General features: G+C 52.6%; 1 protein-coding gene across 1 annotated transcript; it reads left to right on the top strand.

The window, feature by feature from the left end:
- The first annotated feature begins 21,749 nt into the window (after window positions 1–21,749).
- IRF2BPL (interferon regulatory factor 2 binding protein like) lies at window positions 21,750–25,287 on the top strand. The gene has a single exon (XM_022576478.3). The coding sequence runs from the start codon at window positions 22,143–22,145 to the stop codon at window positions 24,471–24,473; it is 2,331 nt and encodes a 776-aa protein (XP_022432186.1). The 5' UTR covers window positions 21,750–22,142; the 3' UTR covers window positions 24,474–25,287.
- Window positions 25,288–25,539: the final 252 nt, after the last annotated feature.

Genomic DNA, 25,539 nt, shown 5'->3' with positions numbered 1-25,539 from the left:
GAAGCAGCCTATTTAATGTCAGGAGCCTTCAGATTGTGCGGTCGTCCCCAGCAGGCAGCCGCCTGGCAATGCATAGGACCTGATATTTACTGAGTGGTTCCTACCCCAGGCACCGTGCTAGGCACTTGACAAGCATGATCAATTTTACAAATAACACTAAGTTTTGGGCTTCCCTGGTGGCGCAGTGGTTAAGAATCCGCCTGTCAATTCAGGGGACACGGGTTCGAGCCCTGGTCCGGGAAGATCCCACATGCCACGGAGCCACTAAGCCCGTGCACCACAACTACTGAGCCTGTGCTCTAGAGCCCACACGCCACAACTACTGAGCCCACGTGCCACAGCTACTGAAGCCTGTGCACCTAGAGCCCGTGCTCTGCAACAAGAGAAGCCACCACCACAATGAGAAGCCCGTGCACCGCAGCGAAGAGTAGACCCTGCTCGCCACGACTAGAGGAAGCCTGCACGCAGCAACAAAGACCCAACGCAGCCAAAAATAAATAAATTTTTTTAAAAAGAATGTTTAAAAAAATTATTTAAAAAAATACTAAGTGTCTATTTTTACCTCATTTTAAAAGCAAGAATACTGAGGTTTGGGGCTAAGTGGCTACCCTTGAGACCTCCCCTTTCTGCTCCAAGGTGGTGGGCGTGGGGTGGCGATGGGGGGCACTGGCTGAGGCCTGGGCCTCCAGAGAGGACTGGATTAGAAAGAACCCTTCCCAGAAGAAGAATGGTTCCTGCCCCAGTTCTGCCTGGGTTCCAGCCTCCTCGTGTTTTGTCACTGTTCTCCAAGGCTCTGGGCGGGCCCCTTGAGCAGGTCTGCCAGCTCCGTGCTGCTCTGGTGGAGCACCCAGGGACACTTCCTCTTGGTGTCAATTCCAGCCACCTGGCACACACTGGCGAGTGTCCTGGGTGGTGACGTTGGTAGTGATGGTGGGGAGGGGAGGGCCAGCCTCATGGGAGGGGAGAAAGCATCAGAGCATGTCACAGTGGACAAGCTAGCTCACCCCCTCTGCCATTTTACATGCAAGGAAACAAACCCAGAGAGGGGAGGCCACTGGTCCAAGGTCACCCAGCTTGTAATGGCAGAGCCAGGGCTGGAACCCAGGTCTCTGAGCTGCCAGGCTTTCTTCAGCCTTTAGGTGACCATGTTATTTGGGGCCTGGAATTGCCTCTTTCCCACTACCCAACTGCCCACCACATCCCTGCCATGTCAAACCCTGCCCATCTTGATCAAGGCCCGGCCTCCTGCCCCTCTGCCATGAGGGCTTCTCTCCCTGTGTTGGAACCACTGCTCTTTAACTGGCCTGTAGCACGTGCATTCTATTCTGTGTTGACTTGCCTCTTCTCTCCAGTGGATCTTTGAGACAAATGCCAAGGGGTAGGGCAGTACAATGGATAACGCACTGGGCCAGGCACTCAGACACCTGAATTTGAACTTGGCTGAGCTGCTAACTTGCAGTGTGTCTCAGGGAGGTCACTTCCCTGGGCCTCAGTTTCCCCTCTGGTCTAGATCAGGACTTCTCAGCCTCTGTCCATGGAGCCTGCCTCTGACCAGAGTGGACGGGGCCCTGCTCCAGATTCAGTTGCAGCAATCTTGCCTTTTTTCTTTCTTAAATACTTGGGTTTTTGTGAGGGGGAGTGGGGGAAGGTTCTGAGGCCGAGAGAAGTGTGAAAACCATTTTGAGGTCCTTTCTAGTCCTTTCTAGACTAAGGACTAGGATTAGTCCTTTCTAGTCTAATCTTGCTGTTCTTTGTATCTCTCTCACCCCCCATTCGCTAGCAGGAATATGGCATCTTGCATAGAATAGTCTAAATAAATATTTGGTGGACAGAATGAATGTCAGTGCCAGGAAGCAGGGCCATGCTGAACTTGGCTGGGCAGGGGAGGGGCCCAGCAGGAAGAAAACAGCCAGAGGGCAGCTGGAGGGAAAGGGGGTCTGGAACTGGCTTCTAAGGGGAAAAGGGCCTTCGAAAAGGGGGCCGAGGATGCCTTGGGTGTGCAGCTTTCTGCTCCCCACCTCATCCAGGTTCACTCTTGGCTTGCCCCTGAGGTGACACTGCCTCCCCCGTAACCCTGCTGCAGGGGCCACAGTGTCCTCGCACAAACCCTGCTCCGTACCCTGCTGCCAGGGCCGCCCACGCAGACGGGCGGACGTGAATCTGGCAGACACTGGTGTGGCTGAGCGCTCCACACACTGGAGTGGAGGAAAACTCTGGCCTGGTTAGCCGGCCAAAAGCTAGGTGGGACGCCCGGCCCCAAGGCCCCCAAAGGCAGGCCTTTCAAGCTGCAGGAGTCTGCGGGGCCTCCCTGGACATTCTTGAAGGGAGGGGTGTTGTGTGCCTTTTGTCAGTGGTAGACCATGTTCTACGTGGCGTGGGTATGTTAGTTCTGCTTCCGAATCTTGGCTCCTCCTGGAGCTACAAATTACACTCTAGGCTTCATCCCGGAGCAGGGCTTCCATGCCCCAGGGTAATCAGGGACCACCCCGATTGCACAAGTGTGGCTGCCCACAATTAGAAAAGCCTGTGTTGTGCAGTGTTTAACTCTGACCGGAGTAAGAGGAGGCCTGAGAAGTACAAAGGAAAACCACAGTTACAGCCCCAAGAAGCTCCATGAGGACACTTCCTAACATAATGTTTAAATTTCACTCCATCATCATCTTCGTTGTCATTCCAGTGCCCACCCACCTCTGCACTGCTTTAAACCTTACTGTGGTACCATCTGCCACGTCTTTGGGGTCATTCATGCATTCACCTCAGAATGTCTCAGCAGGAAGTTCTTTAATCTTTGTTAAGAACCAGACATGCCAGGCACTGTGTTAGATACTTTATCAACTTTATTTTATTTAGCCATCACCACAACTCCATGAAGTTGATCTGTTAGAATCCTTTTAGCTGCAAGTAACAGCTACCTTAACATTACGGGATTGAGCTAGGGGTCCCTCACTGAACAGTGAAGGAACGGATGATCTCAGGAAAAAGTCCAGAGATGGGTGGCTCTAGGTGCTGAATGTGGCACCAGGACCCCAGTTCTTTCCACGATTCCATTCCGTCGTCTTTAGTGTGTTGGCTTGACTCTCTGAGTAGTTGCCTTCATCACAACAAGATGGCTGCTGTGGCCCCAGCCATCACTCCAGACATAACGTCCAGCTGCAGAAGGACAACTGTTTCTCTCATGTTTTAAGAGGAGGGGAATATTTCCTAGAACAACTCTCTAGACAAACCCCTCAAAGATCCCTCCCCACATCTCATTGACCAGAACTGAGTCACAGATCCATCCCAAAAAGAATCACTGGCAAGGGGAACATTATACCAAGATTTGTTTAGACTCATCAGGATTTCCCCCTTTCCCACCCTGGGCATGAGGAAGAGGGAGTGGATTCCTGAAAAAAAAATTTAGGGCACTAAGGAAGAAAGCAGGAGTGACTATTGGGTGGTAATCAACAATGTCTGCCACACAGGTCATTACTGTTATCTCCATTTTACAGATGGGAAAACTGAAGCTAAGAGAGATGAAGCAATGACTTAAAGTCACAGTAAGAGGCCAAGTTAGGATCTGAACCCAGAAATGTTTGACTCTAAAGTCCTAGCTCTTTCTACTGTAGGATGCACCAAGCACTATTTTACATCTGCTTGTGAGTAAGAAAGACTGTTATATGCACATCTACTTCAAATTCTTGCTGAAACAAGGGAGGGTTTCATGAGTGTATCTGTATAAATAATATACAGATACACTCATATATAATATATACACTCATATATTATTTTACTGCCAATAAAATTATGTCATAAGAGTTTACATTAAGGTATGTATTTATTAGCATTTATTTAGGGCCTTCTAGGTGACTTGGGGATAGAAGGGTAAGCCCTAGACTTGAACTTCATGAGTCCCCAGTGGGGGAGTTGTATGAACAGATAACTACAGTTCTTTGTGATACATGCAGACTGTCATTGAAGTAAGAGCAGGGAAATGTGGGAGACCAGGAAAGGTAAAGTTTTTACCTTTCACAGGAAAGGTAAAAACTGAGTTGGGTTTTGAAAGATACACAGAAGTTTGCTCAAAGAAGAAGAGGGGAAAGCATTCTTTCTAGGCAGAGAAAAGAGCCCTGCAAAGGCACGGGGCAGGAAGAGACAGAAAGGCGGGTGGGAGGCAGTTTTCCAGGGGCCTCGCGTTCCAAACTAAGGAGTTTGTCTTGATTCTGTTAGGCACCTGGAAGATTTTTAAGCAGGAAAGTAAAGCAATCAGATTTGAATGATTTTGAAGACCTTGGAACCCCTAATGAACCCAAGTGAACGTGAGTAGGCAACATGGAAGAGAGGAATCAACGGCTAAGACACAGATGCGTGCTCCAGACGTGTGGATCCCGACACAAGTTCAGTCACAGAGGAGGAACGAGAAGGAGTTCTCCCCTCATCAGCACTGCGTCCAGCTGTTCTTGGGGCCCAATGTGCCACACAGGGATGTGCGGGACCTTCCAAGGGCTTGAGAAAACCCACAGAGACTATGAGTAACTTGATTAATGTATCCATACAGAACAAGCATACTGACTCTGAGATTGTTACTAAAAGGTAGCATTGAGTGTCTACTATATTCTAGGCGCTCTGCTAAGTACTATATACATTATCTTATTTAATTCTTACAACAATCTAATAAAGAAGGTTTAGGCTAAATTACATGAAATTGCCAGCATTTGATGTGTTTAATTTATGGGAACAGGGAAGGAACCTGGAGGTTGGCACGGGCCACACACTCACACAAAGCCAACTTAATGATTCAAACTCAGGTCTGTCTGATAAGGACTCTAGAGCAGGGGTCCCCAACCCCCGGGCCGAGGACCGGTAGTGGTCCACGGCCTGTTAGGAACCGGGCCGCACAGCAGGAGGTGAGTGGCGGGCAGCAAGTGAAGTGGCGGGCAGCTCGTGTTACCGCCGGAAACACCACCCCACCCCTCCCTCCGGCCGTGGAAAAATTGTCTTCCAGGAAACTGGTCCCTGGTGCCAAAAAGGTAGGGGACCGCTGCTCTAGAGTAAGGCAGCCCTGAGTTCTAACTGCAGCCACCACTTACTAGCTGTGTGTCCTGGGACAGGTTGCTTAACCTCTCTGAGCTTCCTTTTCTTTATCTATACAGTGGGGAAAATAACGGAACCCCTTCATTAGGTGTGGATTAGAATAGAGGATGCATTAAAACTCCCGGCACAATGCCAGCCACAGAAGAGGCTCCCAATGAATATTAGCTGTGCCTATCATCGTTGTTATTAATATTCCAAAGTCTGGGCTGTTAAGCACCTTCCCAGCCCGCTGCGGGGTGAGATGCCTTCTGGAGTCACTGTGTCCCTTGGGCGGAAAGGAAAGAGATTCTATTGCAGGAACCATGACAGTGTTACTGGTAAATAGTCTTCAAGCTCATGGGCCGAGGAGAGCCAGAAGCTGTGTCCTCTAGTTTCCAGCACTGCAGATCCCTGCTTGCCCCTTCCTCTCCTGAGGTCTCTGGGCCCTCACAGCCACAGGGGATGACCCAGGAGGAAGCAGCCTTTGCACTGGAGAGTGGCTGGGGCAGCTCTGCCCTCATTTGGGGCGGCCCTCCTATGGAGCTATTTCTGCTCCTTTTCTCATGAACCAGCCTAAATGGAGTGTATTTCCAGGAAAGTCCCGCTACCTTTGCTTTCAAGAGCTGTGACTACCAGGGAGGGGTCCTGTGAGTCCCCATCGCCCTCGGGCTTCATGTATGCGCTTTCTGGTTTTGTGTACAGATGTTTCCGATACATGCATGCATGCAGCTGTGTTTGTGTTTCTGGGCCCAAGGGGAGCTGTGCTGGCATGGGCTGGAGGTTGACACCACCCTTGGCAGTGAGAGCCCCAGGACACCTTATGCCCATTACATTCCATGCCTGGGTGGGATCCCTGCCTGCTGGGTGAGTATTGACCTCCTGCACCTTTCCAGCTAAATTTCCAAGTGTTCTTTAGGCAGAAATTCCAAGTGCTGTTAACTTGAGAATGAAGTTCAAACCCTGACACCCAGCTGTTCTCAGGTCATCTACTGGAGATGGGGTGCTTCTCGCACAAACTGACATTGAGGCAGCTGCGGTAATAAAAGACTGAAAGAAGAGAACAGGCGGGCCAGCTAAACCGTACCTTCGTCTCAGTGCTTTTGGATGTGCACAGATCTTTCTGGTACCGTCTGCCCTTTTGCTTGGCTGGCCTCTTGCACAAGACCTGGCTGCCCCCAGCTCAGTCTCTCTGAAAAACACGGTTAGCCCCCTCCAGAGAAACACAAAATACAGACACTCCTTATGCATTTTCCTGGAAGCATTCTATAGCTCCAGCCTGGAAAAGCTTCCAAAACTTTTTTGAACCAAAGATAATAATAATAATAATAAAAGAGGTGGGGGAGGAGAAAAGCTTGGGCAAACGTTCCTGTTGATTAATATTCAAGGGAACAGACTTGGATTGTAGGGAAAGGAAAAAGGAAGGGTTTTCCAGGTCAATATAAACATTTGTGCTGTTTGCTTTAAAGGCAGTTTCAAAATAGTTGGCCTCCCCAAAGCGATTTTCTGGAATCTACCCAGAGGGCAAAAACTTACCCTTCCTTCCCCCATCTGGAAAGCTTTCACACCAGAGGCCCCACTCATTCCTGAGCTCTGGCTTTAGAAAGAAGGACTTTCCCAACCTTCCAAGATTCCTTGCCCTCCCTCACCCGGCTGACCCACAAGGAGTTTGTGTTGGCTCCACCCTGCAGCAGCTGCATTCCAGCTGTGGCGCTGCTGTTAGGAAACATTTCGGAATCTCTGGCTGCAAAGGTAAATGAGAAATGTGTCCTAATGACACCTGAATGCTGGCGGAAATCTGCAAACAGAGACGCCCAAGGAACAGATTCTGGACTTCGAATCCCCTTTACAATTCTGCTGTGCAAAGAGCCAGCTGTTAGCTAACAGGAACGGTTTTTATTGGTCTCATGGATAAAAGTGCTGACCAGCCTGACCCCCCCACCCCTACTGTGACATGCAAGAAAATGAAAGTCAAACATATTTGTGAAGCGTGGAAAATATTTTCACTTACTCATGAGCGCTCATCTTTTTAATTAAAGCATAGCATCTTGCTCAAAACAAGCCTCTGGAACAACAGAGTAATCAGAACCTTAATTTAGGGATTTGCCAGCTGATCTTGACTGCTGTGGGAAGGTTATAGCAGTAGCTTAGAGGCAGACGATGGGGTGAATGTCTCCCAGGAGCTTCCCTAGTCTTCGGAAGACGGTGTCTGCCGGAGGATTCGGGTGTAGAGGGGGTGCCTCAGAAACCAGCAAGGATCCTTTAAATGCATAGAAGTTGCCAGACAGGGCAAGCCTGAGCAAATGGCTTTTTAGGCAGCTGAAGCCCTCAGCAGCTGTTAGGACAAATGCCACCAAGCCGACCTGGTTGCCAGGAGTGCTGCAGCCTTAACTGGGGTCTTTCCCCTCAGTCTCTTTGCCGTCATATTATCTTCTGGGACTGCGCTATAGACCCTCAGATTAACGATAGCCCATGGCACTACCTGGTTTTAGAATAGCCGGCAGTAGCTGCCGAGCTACACTCTATCTTATCCTAACCTCTTCCTTTCTTGGCTCCTGAGGTTCTGTACCTTTTCCCCAGCTTCATCGGCCACCCAGCCAGACAGCAACAATTAACCACCATGGAAATGCTTTGAGAACCCAGTATCCACGGTGAGAACCTCCCTGAAGTCCTCCATTAATTCCTGGTACTGAAAACGGATATGGAAATTTAGTAGGAGAGCTGGTGGCCTATGTTCCAGGGGGGCCACCCAGCTATTGTGAAAGCTTCCTTCTCTCCACTTCTTCCTTCTCCTGCTGTCCCACTTCAAACACTCCCTACCGTCTACCTTTTAACACCTCCAAGGCCACCACTGCCACTGCCACCACCGCCCCCCACCCCCAACCCCCACCCCGCCTAGCTTAACCACCCACTTCCCATCCAGGTCCTTTCAGAGTGCAGTCTGCGTGGTTGCCATGGAGAGCACCCCCCACCCCCAGTACCCTTCGGGGCTTTGAGACCCTAGAAGGAAAGCACCAGGAAACCAGAAATCGGCTCCCTCCCGAAAACAATGGCTTCCAGGGTCTGTGCCAGACACACTCACAGCACCCGAAATAGTCTCATTGTCCTCTTGTGCAATATCCAGGAATTTGGTGAAACTCATCATTTTTCAGGTTACCGATAATGCAAGTTTGGAAACTGAAACAGGAAGGAACACAGGCTGAAAAAGCTTTTATCCAGCACACAGCATTTCTCTCTCCAGAGGCAAGACCATTTTTTTGGTTGTTGTTGTATTTTTATTTTTTTTCCAGCAGTACTTTGGTGGGGTTAAAATTAGCTGGCAGCATTCTGGTCACATGCTAGCCAGCAAAACAAAAGGGAGTTGTTCCCTGGCAGCCCCTGAAGCAGACCTTCCTAATCCACGGACTTCAGGGAAGCTGGCTCCTCAGGCCCTGGGACTGAGGGGCCACACCACTGACTCCCCTCTCTCGTCATCTTGCTGTAATGGGCAGAACTGGGTAGTGTCTAGGCTGTTTTGAATCTCAGGGCATGCCTCCATCTGGAAAGACATTCAAGGGCCCCCAAATGGCTTTTTCGGATCCTCCCATTTGGGAGAGGAAGGTTGAAAAAAGGAAGAACTTTTGAAGGCAACAAAGAAGCAGACGCCACAAGGACACTGAGAGAGAGAGGGAGAAAGGCGGGGGACAGTGTCTGAAATGTGAGCGCGGGCACCACCTTCTGGGGGCACGGGCTGCTCTGGGCATGGCTAAAACGCAAAATCGTACATCTGAGCTCTATGCAGCCAGCTCTTTGGACCCTGATGATAGGAGTTCATCAAGATCTGCCTTGTTCCTTCCAGCTTAAAGCTGTTGTCAGGAGCCCTAGATGAAAAATCCAGCCTCTGATTCACGCACATAGTCAGGAAACAGCCCTTGCGCTCAGGGCAGAAACACGCCGGTCAACCTGAGAAAGAAATCACCACCACAAAATATGCTTTTGGCTTGCCAAAGCTCAGCGGCTGTGAGAGCCAAAAACTCAGCTGCCTGGATTTTCTGGGGAAGGTGGGGGCCGAGTAGGGGGTGGGATGGGGGTGACGATGGGGGAGAGAGAGGGGCTTTCTCAATCACCTGGTTATTGCCTCCAACTCGGGTTTAATTCCAAGCCAAAAACCACCTGGAAACATCTCAAGAGCCAACTGCTCCTAAAAATCACGTTCAGTACTAACCCAGCCAGCTCTGCGCCTGCTGGCAAGGTGAAGCAGATGGTTTTTATTGATTAATATATTTATCTGGAAGGGGCTCCTCGAAGTAAGGGAATTCCAGCGAAACAGAACGCCCTGGCCAGAACTGCCATGACGATCATAAGCAGACATCCAGAGGGAGGCGGGTTAGAAGACACTGCAGCTTAGCCCCAGGAAGCTGGGGCATTTTCCGTCTTTCTCCCGGCCGGCCGGCCTCCGTTGTCAGCCGTGCACTTATGAAGAAATACCTCATTTGGTTCAACCTTCTGTGGTATTCAAGGGTCTGAGTGAGCTATGTGGAGCCCACTTTGTCAAAAGGGCTTCACAAACCAAACAGGCCTCTGACTTGGATCTTATCCTGAAGCCTTCATTATACAGACAGACCCAACAGAAATTCCTACTGCCTTAACGCCCAGCACATAAAGTCCTCTTTAATAAACATATACCATTTTTCAGTGGAACAGCCTCAAGGTGTCAAAAGTACATAAAGGTCTGAAAGCTGAAACCCTAGATAAACAGTGTGCTGGAATATATTTAGCAGAAAATATTGAAAGCCACAGGAAAAATATGTTCTCTTCCTGGGATGTTAACGAAGGTTTAGGTTCAGGAAACCTTCAGGAACTAGCGAGTTGGGTTGAGAGGGAATACTGCTCAATGTAAATAAATCGCTAAACCTCCTTGGCCTCCACAGGCCTTGGCTGGAATGGAGTATTTCATTTTTTTCCCCCCATTAAACAGGCCACCCGGAGAGTTGGCATTATAGACCTGAACATGTACCAAATCTGAGCGTGCTATTTTGTTTCTGTACATTGAATCAGACTGTATTTCAAATAGCAGCTTGTGCAAAATGGGCGGGGGGTGGGGGCGGGGGGGGGAGGGGGGAGCGGCCAGCCATCCAGACAGGCACACCCTAACACTCAGCGTAAATGAAAGACCTGTTTCACCTCCAGTCACCCGATGTCTTGTCTCAGACAGGAACGTATCCTCTGTTGTTGCCCAGGGTGATGTCATGCTCATTCTAAAGCCCATGGTTCTAAGGAACTCGGTTGCTGCAATACCGTGCCTTCAGAAAGACCTAGATTTCCTGAGGTCTCAGGGTAGGGAGAGAACAAGGAAAGGACAGGCAGCCACTCTCCCCAAGATGGATGCTGTATGATGTAAGTTGCTGGCTAAAATATCTGGCATCCTTGCTGTTTGAAGTTGCCGGCTAAATATTATTAAAAAGATAGAATACATGCAGACTGCGCAGAATGTAGGGCTGCCGTGTTTACATCCGGGTGGTGATGACTCAAAGACTTAGACTTGGGCTTACTGAAAAGCTCTATTAAAAACACAGCTTTGTGAGAGCCCCCAGGGAGCGGGAAGCAGGGCTTGAGGAGGGGATTGCTTGGGTGGCTGGTGGGGAGTATGGTGACCCCCCCAAGGACGGTGCCGAGGCCGGTGGTCCCGGTTGGCATTTAAGGCCAGGGAAGTGCCTAGGGGTTAATCTCCGCTTCGGCTTCGGCACCGGAGCGGGGAGGGTTAATCTTTTTCCAGAACATTTATTTCACCATCTCACTGACTAGAGGGAGGAGGGGCGGGAGGCAGAGCGAGAGCCTGCCGAGCTGAGAGGCTGCGGATCACAAGGCCATTCTGATAGCCTCCTGTCCCCATGGCAACCGCAACGGCATTTATCAGTTCCTTCTGCGCACAGGCACAGCAAATCTGCATTGCACATGGCAGGCTTCCAGCATTTCAAATGAAAGAACACTTTGAACGGCTGCCAAGTTTGGAAGGAGCATAACTGTCAGGGCTGCTTAAAGCTGGCGGTTTATACTGGGGAGGCTTTCGTTTCCCAGAATCCTCCGGGCCTGGCGAGCTGCCAAGTACTTAGCGGAAGCTAAAAAGTAACTCGCTCCCCTCCCTCCCCTCCCCCCGCTCACGCTCCCCCTCCACGCCATTCACCGCAGTGCTCTCAAAATTTTCCACATGTCCTGTGTCACCAGTGCAGACTGTACAATGAAAACCAGAACGCCGGCTACCCATGACAGGGCTTTTATTAATAATTGGGGGAGGGAGGGCCGGCTGGGATCAGACACTGACAGCCGGGGCACCGGGTCTCCGCTGTACCTGCCAGAACCACTCGGTGTGAACCTATGTGGGGTGTGTGCGTGTGTGCCTTTCAGCCTTAAAAATACATTAATAAAAATAAAAGCAGCTTCAGAACTGTAGACACCCTGAGTACCGGGGCGCGGGCGGCGGAGGGTGTGGGGTTCGGTTGGGTGCTTTGGAGCTTCCTTTTGGGTGGGGAATTGAGGTCATGCAGGCAGTGTTGTTCAGATCCAGCCTTTCCAAGAGCCCTGGGGAAAAGGGTTGTTATTGAGAACCGAGCCTGTTTCTGGAGCTTTCCTTGAATCTCTCGGGTGTCGTGGTGAGAGCTCTGAGGCCACCGATGGGGAGAGAGCTCGGAGATGGTTTTCAATGGAAAGTTTACCAGATAACTTCTGTCAGGCACAGCCCAGAGCACAAGGGCTTCTACCAGCAGAAACTGGAAATTGGCATAGCGTTCACTGTGCTAAATTTTTAAAAATCATAATCTACACTGAGATCAAGGGCCCGGGCTTTATTTTCCAGCACAAATAGAATGAAAATTGTCTGCTGCTTAGGTGGTTGGAAAGAGTTCAGGAAAACTATGTCTGGCATTAATTCCAAAGTGGAGGTTTTGGTTCAAACGAGGCCCATTAATTTTAGTAAGCTGTTTTCACTAGTCCAGACCTTGCTGTGCAAGGACTATTTATTACCTTTTGCTAACCTGATGTCTGCAGAGTTGTAAAGCAAAGGAAAAAAAAATCCAGGGTGGAGATATCTATATCTTGGATCAAATGGGTTTTGCACCTTCCCTTTGGGGGCCATGTTTTATGGGGCATTTTCTATCCCTGTTTTTTTTTGGGGGGGGTGGCTGCGTTGGATCTTCGTTGCTGCTCACGGGCTTTCTGTAGTTGCGGCGAGCGAGGGCTACTCTTCGTTGCAGTGCACAGGCCTCTCATTGTGGTGGCCTCTCCCGTTACGGAGCACGGGCTCTAGGCATGCGGGCTCAGCAGTTGTGGCGCACGGGCTCAGTTGCTCCGCGGCATGTGGGATCCTCCCAGACCAGGGCTCGAACCCGTGTCCCCTGCATTGGCAGGCAGACTCCCAGCCACTGTGCCACCAGGGAAGCCCCCCTGGTTTTTCTTTATCAAGACTGATTTTTTAAATCCATCTTGCAATGAATTTGAGAAAAAATCCTGGTGGAGAAGAACCTGGCAAGAGTAAATATCTAACTCTTGCCTCCTTCAGAAGGATACCTCCCAGCCGCAGGGATGTTTTGTGTGCCCGTCCCTGGCTTGCAGGCTGCAGGTCCAGTGCAAGGTCCTGATGTGACTCACCCTGACGATCTGGTCTAAAACACACCAAGACAGTCATTTTGGCATTTGTTCTCCCCTAGGAATTTTACTAGCTGCCTTAGAAAAGCACATAAATTGCTTCCCCCTCCCCTTCTTTCCATGCCTCCTCTCTTCATCCCCCCCACAGTCCATCTAGATGTCATTTCAAAGGGAAGGATGAAAAGGGGGGATCTGTCAGGTGGTCAGGTTTGTGAATGTGTCTTTCCAGCCCCCAACACACACACACTCACACACACACACTCACACACACACACACACACACACACACACACACCTGAGAATGTTAATCAGAATTAAAAGCCAGTCAGTACTATTAAAGCATCAAACGTGAAGGAGGGGAAATATGGGGGGTAGAGGCAGTGGGAATGGAATATATGGAATATAATGGAATATAATTCAGTCCTCTGCGCTGACATTCTAAAATAAAGGAGGGGAAAGGCAGCACCAATTTGGTCAGTTTGTCAAATGTCAAAATTATTGGTCTTTCCTTTTAACTACCCTCCCCACTCGCCCCCCCCCCTCTGCCCCGCCCCGCACAGTCAAGTTCTTGACTTTCCCAAGTGTGATTAATGTCTGGCAGAGGCCAGAAACAGGAGTAGGGTTCTTGGCTGCCCGTTCTGATAAACAATCTGTTCTTGGGAAGAGTAGGTGAAGGTGGCGTTAAGGGGTGGGCGGGCGGTAATCTCCGGGCCTTGTTGGTGGGGCTGCGGGAGGAGGAGGAGAGGAGGGGGCTCTCCAGGCCCGCCCTCCCGGAAAATGCAATTGCCCTTCCTTTGGAGCGCGTGGTTTTGGGGTGGGTCAGGTTTCCTGGCCTTAAAAATGTGAGTAGAGAGTGGATCCATTCTTGCTGCCGGTTCACAGCGTCCAGGAAACGTCAGAGGGCTCGGGCAGGGGCTGGAGAGGGGAGGGGAGCCGGCGTGCCCCAAGGCTTCAGACCCATTTCGGATGCTCCGGCGTGGCACACCTGGGGCTCCTGTGCTGAGAGCGGCTCACCGGAGAAACCGAGGCCGCCGCGGGGAAGGTTGGGTGGTGCGGTGGTGGTCGAAGTACCGTAAAGCTGCACAGGGAAAGCCAGAAGATGTTCAAAACAAAAGGAGGGACTATTTCGCGGCGTCAGAGGTCGCTGGTATGGAAACTCCGTAGGCAAGAACACTAGCTGTGGATTTTGCCGTGGGTTTATTGTGTGGGCAACCAGGCAGAAAGCGGCGATATGAAAAAGTGGGGAGGGGGAGAGTCTACGGCTGAAGGGAAATCAGTGCCGAGAAAGCTGCGCGCGGCTGGGAAATATCAGCGAGGAGAGTGCAGTGGCACCGAATAAAAGATGAATCATCGGCTACCTTTTGGAAAAGGAGTGTAAGAATATTAATAAAGGCGAGACACCCGCTTCTTCTCAGCCTGGAAAGCAAACCCTTTTCTCACCTGCCCCTTCTACCCGTCCCACACACACACCTCTCTTGTCTACCCTGCATCCAAGCAGCCTCGGCCAGGCTCGCTTTCCTTTGGATTTAATTACATGAAAATGCTGAACAAAAAAACCTGTAATTACACCCTTAGTCCCTGCCACTCAGGCCCAGCACACTTCCTGCCTAGTTCTGTTTTTTTAAAGAAGAGGTCATTGCCTCTTTTCATTCCAGATTGACCAAAACAGAAAAGTAAAAGCCCCAAATAAATCCAACTGCTGGGGATGGGAAGTCCTTGTCCGTCTAGGAGAGATGAGTAGACAGCCTACCTTGCTATTGTCTCCCTCTGGCTCTTAGGTCCAGAGGCAGTCACTATTTGTTTGATTGTCCTCAGCCCAGAAAAACAGAGATGCTGGGCTGGCCGGGAGGAAACCCACTAAAGGCACGATGAAGAGTGTGGATCAGCCCTCTATTTTTCCAGCTATTTTACCTAGAAAGGCTTAACGCTGGAAAGGAGACTCCTGACAATCGCTTGCCTTTCTACACCCCTAGGTATTAACATACAGATTTTCACTGCAAGCCCCTGAAGTAAGGAAAACAGGTTTTAATATCAACACTTGACAGGTGAGGAAACTGAGGCTCGGAGAGAATAAGCACATTGCTCTAAGTCAGTCATGTGGCTGGTGGGAGTGTTGTACGAACACTGTTTCTGATGGCTTTGGGGCTATTGCTTCAGGAAACAAGGACACCTAGGAGGAAATGGAAGCTTCTAGATTCTGGGCTGGAGCCAATCTGGCTTGGTTCATCATTAGATCCCTATGACTGAGAGAGAAAGGGCTCTCTAATTAAATAGTTGAATAACCTAATGAATGGCAAACAGAAGGGCACAAGATTAGGAGCTGGGAAATGGAAACCCACCGGGCCATCTGGTGCCCAAGTTTCAGCTTTGAAACAAAATGTAAGTGATGAGAATAGCTTCACACTCACAGGGACACATCAGGCGTGGATCCTCTGGGTCTGGCCAGAGAGGGAAATTCAGGTTATCTAGATGGTGGTCCTCTAGATGGATCAGGGTTGAGGTCTATCTTATTCCCTTGATTTCTGGCTCCAGTGATACCTAGGCCAGGCTTGACTGTCAGGGTATATGCCTCTCCTAGGCTAGAAGGGCTTTGAGGGGTAGTCTGCCATAGTCAAGTGGCCCCCAGCCCAAGTACAGGACGGTACCTATTGTGTGAGTGCATAGTCAGCATGACCTGAATTCGTTGAGAACTAAAGTTTGTTACTTGTGTGATGTGATCTGTGGTTTTGGAAAGAGGCTACTTCCACCATAAAGTGCACCTTCTCCACTTCCTTCCTTCCCTTTCATCATGCAGCCTGGGGTCCTCCAAAACGTAGCTATCCTCAGTAAGGGTAACTCAGTAAGTTCCTAGATGCTTTGCTATGTTCTAGAGCTTCAGATTTTCCTCCATCACCTCCGCCTAAGGCCAGGGTATAGAAAACCCAGGAAGGTCTCAGGGGATGCCAGGGAATCATAGCTACACAATTTTGCTCAAAGCTGAATGGTGACTGATTTTAACTCCCCCCAAACTGGTGCTAATTTATGCATAATCTCACATCTACTAGGACAGTAGTGGCATTCTTCACTTGCCACTCCTGTGTGAGTTTTACTTTCTTGTAGTTCCTTACAGACAGCTAGGACACCCCCCACCTCCACTCCCACCCCCCAAAAGGCTAGCACCGTGGAACAGAAGAAGGAACGCTGAGTTTAGAGCCAGAGAACTTGGTTTCCAACAATTCCGGACTAGCTCTGGACCTGCTTTCCTCACCTATACAGGAGGGTGATGAAAGTAACACCTACCTCACAGGGCTGGTGTGCAGACTGGTGAGATAATGTCTGGGAATGCCCTTCGGAGCTCTAGACAAATGTTGGTCATTATATTGTTCATAATCGCTTCCATTTTATTGAGTACATTATAATATTTATCTTCCACACAGACCAATGAGGCAGTGCAATTATTCCCATTTTACAGATTAAGAAATAGAAGCCCAAGTGATTTGCTCAAGGTCACACAGCTATTTAGGGTCGGCCAAGTCCAAGCTGAACAACATAATGTAAATATGTACTCAATGCTAAGCGCCCTCTTTTCCTCCCTGTCTCCTGGGTTTCGAGTTGAACCGCCCATCTAAGAAAGGCAAGTCAAAATACTTGGCGATTCTGGCCCATCCGCCCCAACCAGGGACAGCAGTGATGGCCACCCGCCTGTACCTGACTTGACCGAGGGACAGTGAGGCAGCAGGGAGGGCTTCCCGCTCCGAGGCCCCGCCTTCTGGCGGCCCCAGCAGGAAAGCGCCGGCGGCGACGGGTCTCCGAAGCCGGGCGGTGGAAATCCCCAGCTCTGGTGCGGGGCCGGTAGGAACCCGCTGGCACTCTGGCTCTCTGCTGAGGCCCAGGCGCACGCGGGGTGGGGCGGGAGGGTCTGAGGGTGTGATCACCTGTGGCCTTGACGGCCACCCGCCAGCCTCTCCACCTACTCTCGTCCTCCAAGTCCTTCCCGATTACCCCACTTCTTGGGGTGTGGGTGTTTGTTTCAACCCAAACGGGTCGGTGAATAGCACCCCTGTCTGGCGCTTTCCCTTTTTTCCCGCTAGGCCTGGTCCCTGGGAGACTCATTCCAGGGTTCCTTTACTTTTGAACTTGAAAAAACACACCGGCTTTTGCTGAGGACAGCGCTGGGCTCCCCCGTGCCCTGGCACGCTGGCTAGGAGAGGAAGCGGGGAAAGCAGGAACCAGACGCGACTCCCCCCGCCTTTCTTCTCTTCCCTGCTCCCCGCCCCTTCAGGAAGAAAGCAGTCGGAGATCTGATCGCTCGCAGCGGCCGCTGTGCCAGCACCAACCGCTACGTCCTCCTTTCCCTTCCACCCAATTTTGCACGGAGCGCCCGGCTGCCCGCGCGCCCCAGGCTGGGCAGGTCCTGGCGGGCGGCGCAGCCTCCCCTCCCCGGGGGTTCTTAGCGAATCACGTTGTTCCTGGGATTTCACGATCTAGTGGCTCTTGCGTAACCGTATGCCCTGGCCTAAATTAATCCTTTTTTTTTTTTAATACCAGAATTAATCCTTTAGGAAAAGGCAAATACTTCCGCCACGGAAACGGCCTGGGAGTAAATGTGTAAATCACAGTGCTGACTTGATTCCTCCACGCCCACAGCGCCCGGGGGGTTCCTGGCGTGGGGATGGGGGCCCTGGCAGAGGCCAGAGGAGGGCCCAGCCCACACGTTTGTTTTCATCTACTTCGAGGCGTCTCTAGCGAAGCCGAAGAACCGGGTCCTGCTTACTGCGGGCTTGAGCGTTACCAAAAAAGGCCTTTCTCCTGCCTGAGAGCTTGGCCCACACGTTGCAGTGGGGTGACGCGAGGTTCAAGCCTGGCCTCCTCGAAGGCCGAGCCAGCTGGCTGCAGGATGCCAGGGCAGTTCCCCCCCCCCCCCCCCCCCCCCCGCCCATCTCTGCCACAAACCGGCGGGGGCGGGGAGGGAGGAGGACAGGAGGGAGGCTGCAGGGAGCTTCGAGGTGCGTGAGCCCGCTGCAACCTTCTCACCCCTAACGCTGGGCTGTGGCCTCCGGAAAGGCCAAGTGGAGAGCTGACCTTTTGCTCCAGTTTAAAGCTGGGTCCTCCGAGAATGCCAGCTCAGATGGCAAGCTGAGTGGGGGGTGGAGAGAGCAACTGTTGGAAGGAACTTCGGGAAGATTGCAGGCATTCCCCCTGTGCCAGATTGATCCCTGACTCTGCCAGTCCCCAGACCCCACCGCCAGCGTTCAGTCCCATCTGTGGGTCTCTCCACCTGGTGTCTTAGGTTGAAGCCCCCCTCTCCCCACACCTTGCTCAGTTACTTCCCATTCTGGACGCTGTACTGTCACATGGAATTCTCCAAGGGAAATTTATCTCCCAAATATTGGTGTTCTTGCCTCTCACAGTCCCTGACACATCCCCAAACGGAGCCATCTCAGACAAGCAGTTAAGAAGAAATTTATCACCACAAGTGATGGTGATTCTTTGAGGGGGAAGGATATCCAGAGAGCTGTGCCTTTTAAATTAAAGGATTATGAGACTGTAATGGAAGTTTGTTTAAATGCATGTTTATTTCTAACTGTGTGTCTGAAGACACCCAGCATGTATGTGTGTGTGTGTGTATATATATATCTCCTTTAGTAACAGCAAAGACAAGAGACAGACAAGGAGATGGAGACATATGTGTGTGCATACCAAATATAACACTATGACACAGAATCCGACTTGCTTCCTCTAGCAGCCTGGCTAGAGGGTTGGGGCTAAGTTGCTTTCTTCAGTATTTCTGGTTTAATAAAGGGACAGACTGAATAAATATTAATATAAAGAAACATTAACCAGCCAAGCCAAAGCTAAGCAGCCTCAAGCCCCAGGCTGGTGGGAATGTCACTCCATTTCCTAGCCCTATGTTTTGACTCACTCCAGGGTAGCTGTGGTGTGGGGAGGGTTGACGTCTGGGAGGGTGAGGCAATGCTCCCAGCAGCTCTTTACAGAGGAATCACTGCCGGGAGCCAGCCGGCCAGATAAAGTTTATTATTGTTGGGGAGTGCACAGTGAGCTCACTGTCTTGCAAAAACTGAAATCTGGCTGCTTTGAGATGAAAGAGGGGCTCCCTAGGGCTCTTCCTTCCCCCTTTCTCCCTATGCTTAAAAACTCACCTTCTTTTGCACCTAGGGCCCCAGAATGAGTGGGAAATAGGGGTGCTGGGGAGGGCTGGATGAGGAAAACAGGTTCTGAAGGTCAAGTGTCAAAAATAAATACTTCTTGGGACTTACTTCCCTGGTGGTGCAGTGGAGAAGACTCCACACTCCTAATGCAGGGGGCCTGGGTTCGATCCCCGGTCTGGGACCTAGATCCCACATGCATGCTGCAACTGGGAGTTTGCATGCCACAACTATGTAGCCCGCATGCTGCAAATATAGAACCGGTGCAACTAAATAAATAAAACAAATACTTCTTGTTGCTTCAGCTGAACTTTATTATAATTACTAGTAATAGTAGTGATGAGTAGGGATCCTTACATTCTATGCAACTTGCAAAGTACTTCCACACGTTAACCAGCAATAGTATCAACATTAATATCAACACTAATAATAACCAACCCTTACCGATGGCTTCCTGTGAACCTGACACTGCGTTCTACACACTGTACGGCATATTTATGCTACAGCCTGTGGCAGTGGCAGATCCACAACTTCTGTATATGGAAAAATTCAATGGCACAATCTGTTTGGAAGGGGAGCATGGGGGTTGGTTATGAAGATGTAATTGCATAGCACTTTACGTGAGACTGTATGTATTGTAACAAATGGGGGGGCGCTGATGGAAAATTTGAGCACCCCAAACCACCTCTGGGAACTTAAGCTTGTCAAGGCACCATTCAAAGCAGACTTACTGGGCTTCCCCGGTGGCGCAGTGGTTGAGAGTCCGCCTGCAGATGCTAGGGGACGCGGGTTCGTGCCCCGGTCCAGGAAGATCCTACATGCCGCAGAGCGGCTGGGCCCGCGAGCCATGGGCCTGTGCTCCGGAGCCTGTGCTCCGCAACGGGAGAGGCCACAGCAGTGAGGGGCCTGCGTACCGCAAAAAAAAAACAAAAAAAAAACCACACTTACTAGATTCAGATCCCAGTTCTGTCTCTAATGGCTGTGTGACCCTGGGCAAGTTATTTAACCTCCCTGTTTTCTGAGCTTGTAAATCAGAGTTAATAATAGAATCTACCTTGCAAATAATACTGAGTTTAATGATGATGCAAGTAAACCACCTAGCAGTGCCTGGCCCACAGCAAGTCTCAGTGAGTTGCCTCCTGTTACAACAAGAAACAAAATGGAATCTCAAACAGTCCTAATAAGTTGGGAGCTCTGATCCCATTTTACAGGTGGAAAACAGAGATCATGTTAGGGTAAGTAACTAGCTCGAGGTCACAAAGCCAGTAAGTGACAGACAGGAAATTCCAACCTAGTGTGCCAGACTCCAGAACCTGAAATTCCATTATATTGCCACCCCTCTCCAGCCTCACCCAGGATTAGCTCAATCTTCATGGAAAAAAAAAAAAAAGCAGGCCCAATACTTGGAAGAATCAGTTGAAATGCCCCAACTAGCCCTTTGACCAACATATCCGTTCTGCAATAAACACTAATGACGAGAGGTGATCTTGTAACGGAAAAGAAAGCAGAGCCTTGCTCAGCCATCTGGGGCACTATGGGATGAAATCACAGCACACAAGAAAGAACTTTGAAAACTGTGGCTGTGCTTTACAAAGATATATCAACATTATTAAATGCTGCCCCCACTTTCTTTTATCAATCCCGAAGAAACCACTCACCTGTTTGGTCTCTCCAGCACCTCCCCCTCCCTGCCCCCAAATGCAGCTGTGCGCAGCCAGTAGACTGTTTTCCTTAAAGGCCTCCGGGTGCTCGTAGCTTCTTTAGACATTCAGCCAAAATTTTTAGAGTACGGCTTGGGGGAGGGGTATCTCACCCTGAATTCATTTAGCTCCGTCGCTGAAGCTCAGGTTCCGAGACCAGGGCACAAAAACAAAGCGAAAAGGCAGTTTCTGAAAGACTGGAAAACAGCTAATTTTGCAGGTGCTTCGGCATCAGTGGTAGCAATGAATGTGACGTTCATACCGGGGGGGGGGAGGTTTGATTGCAGATGTAATGGGTAATACCCTTATGAAATTCACAGCGAAAATCTTGAAACAGGACATTTAAATTCACTGCTCGGAGTGGGGTGGGGAGCGGGATCGGAAACGACGCTTGTGGTTTTCAAACGCGTTTTAACTTGGGAAAGCCGGGCGGAGAAAGGAAAGGTCATAGTCTGTTTAATTTCCACCCCCAACCCTGGTCTTCCAGCATTAGCTCGCTGGGCCTCAGCTGTTGTACACACACAGCGAAGGGGGAGGGGAGGGCGGAGGCGCGGAGGAGGGGCCGACTGGGAGGAATCTGGGCGCCCTGCCGCGCATGCGCTTTTCCCGAGCAACAAGTGGGCTCCACAGAGGAAGTGTAAAGGGGAGGGGGGAGAACTGGTGCAGAGCATGGCGGTGACGTCAGCGCTCCGCCTGGGCGGCATCCCGCGCGGCCGAGCCCGGGACAGCGCGAGCCGCAGCGCGAGCGGGAGCGCCGAGCCGCGCCTCCGGAACGTAGAGTAACAATCACAACCCCACATTCCGGGCGAGTGCGAGCGGGAAGGGATGCGACCCGGGTCGAGGCGCCGCGCGAGCGCCCTACAGCCAACGTGAGCGCCGCCAGCCGCGGGGGCCCGGGCGCCCGCCAGGCCTGGGGGCGGCGGGAGCCTGCGTGCGTGCGCTCCTCTCCTCTGCTCTCGTGCGTCCTGGAAGCAGTGGCCGCGGCGGCTCCCTCCGGCCGTGCAAACCCAGCTAACGCCAGCGGAACGGCCGACGCTGAGAGGAGAGAAGCTCCTCTCTCGGCTGCCAACCCCTCCCCCGGTCCTCCGGGGAAGCAGCGACTTCAGCAAGATTGGACTCGGGCACCGGGTGGCACTGAACCCTCTACCCTTCGTCCCAGAGAGCCTGGCGGGGAGAGGACGCAGGTCGTAGGGGGTCCCCCCCAGGGGAGAGGAAGAGACAACCCCTTTCGAGCTTCCAGGCACCAGCCACTCCGGGGAGGGGGCCAAGAACCAACGGCGGCCAGCACCCGGCACCCTCGCCCCCTCCCCCCGGGCCCGGAGCGTCCAGCCCGGGTCTGCGACACCAGGAAGAAGGCGCCTGAGCTCCCCTCCCGACGAAACAGCCGCAGTAGGAGGTGGGGGCGAGGAGCGGGCTGAACTCGTCCGCTGCCCGGGCGGTGGAGCCCCCGCAGCGAGGCGCTGCGCGGGCGGTGGAGACTCGCGCTTCCTCCAGCCCCTGGGGCAGAACTTTCTCGCCCCCCCTCCTTCCCCCGCAGCCGTACTCCCTCCCCAGCCGGCCAGCCCTCCGGGAGGAGAAAGCGCCGCGGAGACAACCGGGGCGGGGGCCTACCTTACCGAGGGCCGGCATCATGTCGGCGGCGCAGGTGTCCTCGTCCCGGAGACAATCTTGCTACCTGTGCGACCTGCCCCGCATGCCCTGGGCCATGATCTGGGACTTCTCGGAACCCGTATGCCGCGGTTGCGTCAACTACGAGGGCGCGGATCGCATCGAGTTTGTGATCGAGACCGCGCGTCAGCTGAAGCGGGCGCACGGCTGCTTCCAGGACGGCCGCTCCCCCGGGCCGCCGCCGCCCGTCGGGGTCAAGACGGTGGCCCTGTCGGCTAAGGAGGCGGCGGCGGCGGCGGCGGCAGCGGCCGCCGCACAGCAGCAGCAACAGCAGCAACAACAGCTCAACCACGTCGATGGTTCCAGCAAGCCTGCGGTGCTGGCGGCCCCGTCCGGCCTGGAGCGCTATGGTCTGAGCGCAGCCGCTGCTGCTGCCGCCGCCGCCGCCGCCGCGGTGGAACAGCGCAGCCGCTTCGAATATCCTCCACCACCGGTGAGCCTGGGAAGCAGCAGCCACTCCGCGCGGCTGCCCAACGGTCTGGGGGGCCCCAACGGCTTCCCCAAGCCCACACCGGAGGAGGGACCCCCGGAGCTGAACCGCCAGAGCCCCAACTCCTCTTCAGCGGCGGCGTCGGTGGCGTCTCGGCGCGGGACGCATGGTGGACTAGTGACAGGGCTGCCCAACCCGGGGGGTGGCGGAGGCCCCCAGCTTACCGTGCCCCCTAACCTGCTGCCGCAGACGCTGCTTAACGGCCCGGCCAGCGCCCCCGTGCTGCCCCCACCGCCGCCTCATGGTCTGGGCAGCCGTGGGCCCCCGACGCCCGCGCCCCCCGGGGCCCCCGGGGGCCCAGCTTGTCTCGGGGGCGGCCCAGGCGTATCGGCCGCGTCGTCCTCCGCGTCATCTTCGACCTCGTCGTCGGTGGCCGAGGTGGGCGGGGGTGCTGGTGGCAAAAGGCCCGGCTCCGTGTCGAGCACTGACCAGGAGCGCGAGCTGAAGGAGAAGCAGCGTAACGCCGAGGCCCTGGCTGAGCTGAGTGAGAGCCTACGCAACCGCGCGGAGGAGTGGGCCAACAAGCCCAAGATGGTCCGCGACACGCTGCTCACACTGGCCGGCTGCACGCCTTACGAGGTGCGTTTTAAGAAGGACCACTCGCTACTGGGCCGCGTCTTCGCCTTCGACGCCGTCTCCAAGCCTGGTATGGACTACGAGTTGAAGCTGTTTATTGAGTACCCCACGGGCTCGGGCAACGTGTATTCCAGCGCATCTGGTGTGGCCAAGCAGATGTACCAGGACTGTATGAAAGACTTCGGTCGGGGTCTCTCCTCCGGCTTCAAGTATCTGGAGTATGAGAAGAAACACGGCTCCGGGGACTGGCGCCTACTTGGAGACCTGCTGCCCGAGGCCGTGCGCTTCTTCAAGGAGGGCGTGCCCGGCGCCGACATGCTGCCCCAGCCCTACCTGGACGCCAGCTGCCCCATGCTGCCCACGGCTCTGGTGAGTCTAAGCCGCGCCCCTAGCGCGCCCCCGGGGACCGGGGCCCTGCCGCCCGCCGCCCCCTCGGGCCGGGGCGCAGCTGCCAGCCTGCGCAAGAGGAAGGCGTCCCCCGAGCCCCCGGACTCCGCCGAGGGCGCGCTGAAGCTGGGCGAGGAGCAGCAGAGGCAGCAGTGGATGGCGAACCAGAGCGAGGCACTAAAGCTCACCATGTCGGCCGGGGGCTTTGCAGCGCCGGGGCATGCGGCAGGGGGTCCGCCTCCGCCGCCCCCACCCCTGGGACCCCATTCCAACCGGACCACCCCGCCCGAGTCAGCCCCTCAGAACGGTCCGTCGCCCATGGCCGCCCTCATGTCGGTGGCAGACACACTGGGCACGGCGCACTCGCCTAAGGATGGCAGTTCTGTGCACTCCACCACTGCGTCTGCACGGCGCAACAGCAGCAGCCCAGTGTCGCCGGCCTCCGTACCCGGGCAGCGCCGCTTGGCATCACGGAACGGGGACCTGAATTTACAGGTGGCGCCCCCGCCGCCTAGCACCCACCCGGGCATGGACCAAGTGCACCCCCAAAACATTCCGGATTCCCCTATGGCCAACAGCGGGCCCCTTTGCTGTACCATTTGCCACGAACGTTTGGAGGACACGCATTTCGTTCAGTGCCCCTCTGTTCCCAGCCACAAATTCTGCTTCCCTTGCTCTAGAGAGAGTATCAAGGCCCAGGGGGCGACCGGCGAGGTGTACTGCCCCAGCGGAGAGAAATGCCCCCTGGTTGGGTCGAATGTACCTTGGGCCTTCATGCAGGGCGAAATCGCGACGATCTTAGCTGGGGATGTTAAAGTGAAAAAGGAGAGAGACCCTTGAACCACAAGACAGCCACTTCCTTAGCCCCAGACCAGCTCCTCTCCCGTCCAGAGGGCCCCTCCCCCACCCACATCGACCCTCTCTTCCCTCACTCCCAAGATGTAGAATTGTGAATATAACAAACTGCAAAAAGTTAGTCTTATGTATAGACATTATTTTCGTCGTATGTTTCTATATTTTGAAACAAAGGTATGTAACTTCTTCATTTGAAGGATAAGCTGGTTTGTGTTAAGCAGTATAATATTGGTTCGGTCATTTGCATCATATTCGTTAGCATTTATTGGTGGCAGAGTGTTTGCCTAGGTACAGAATTAATAGCCTTTAGCAACGACTGCTGCTGGTGTGTATTTTTGTAATTGTTATGCACTCACTGAAAGAAAGAAACACAAAAGAAAATGACTTTTTTTTTGCCAAGGCCAGTGTTGCTGCCTAAAAAAAAAAAAATGATGCTATAAAATGGTGAGAGCTTCATTTCTGAACAGCCCCAAGTGTTGAAGTCTTCACTTTATTTTGTTTTGTTTTTGTTTCCTTTGCAAAATGGTAAGGGGGGTGTTGGGGTGGGTGGGTGTTTTTTGTTGCAAGTTTGTGAGGGAAAACGTTTTGGTTTGTTTCTACTGACCTGAATGTGTTGGATCTTCACGTGTTGTTTTGTTTTTGCTTTATTGATGCACGGATGCTTTTGAACAGTAGAGCGAAATGCTAGACATGGAGAATCTGCTCTGTTTGTCCTTTATACATTTCTGTAGTTAACAGAACACTGTAATGTGCCTTGGAGCTTAGTAACTTGTAATAAATTCAATTGATATTAATTCTGCCCCGAGTCAGCAAGTGTGTTTTTCTAGGGCTAAGACCACACAGCTCCAACATGGGGGACACCCTCCCTACTTCCACCATATAACACAAATGCTGGTGCCTTTGAAAGCCCTCAGAGGTGGCATCTGTAGAAGGCCCTGTGCTGGCTGACTGCCCCTCCCCTTCAGTACCAGACTATTTACACTCACCTCTCTGGGGCAGGACAGTTGCTGACTAAGCGATTTCTGTTTACTCTTCAGCATCTCTGTTTTCC

Source organism: Delphinapterus leucas, chromosome 2 (genome assembly GCF_059928025.1).
Source record: "Delphinapterus leucas isolate spDelLeu-1000000601 "Yukka" chromosome 2, BTC_Dleu_Yukka2, whole genome shotgun sequence".
In the NCBI taxonomy this organism is placed as follows: domain Eukaryota; kingdom Metazoa; phylum Chordata; class Mammalia; order Artiodactyla; family Monodontidae; genus Delphinapterus; species Delphinapterus leucas.
Note: the sequence above shows the minus strand (reverse complement) of the source record. Positions and strands in the feature narration are given on the sequence as shown.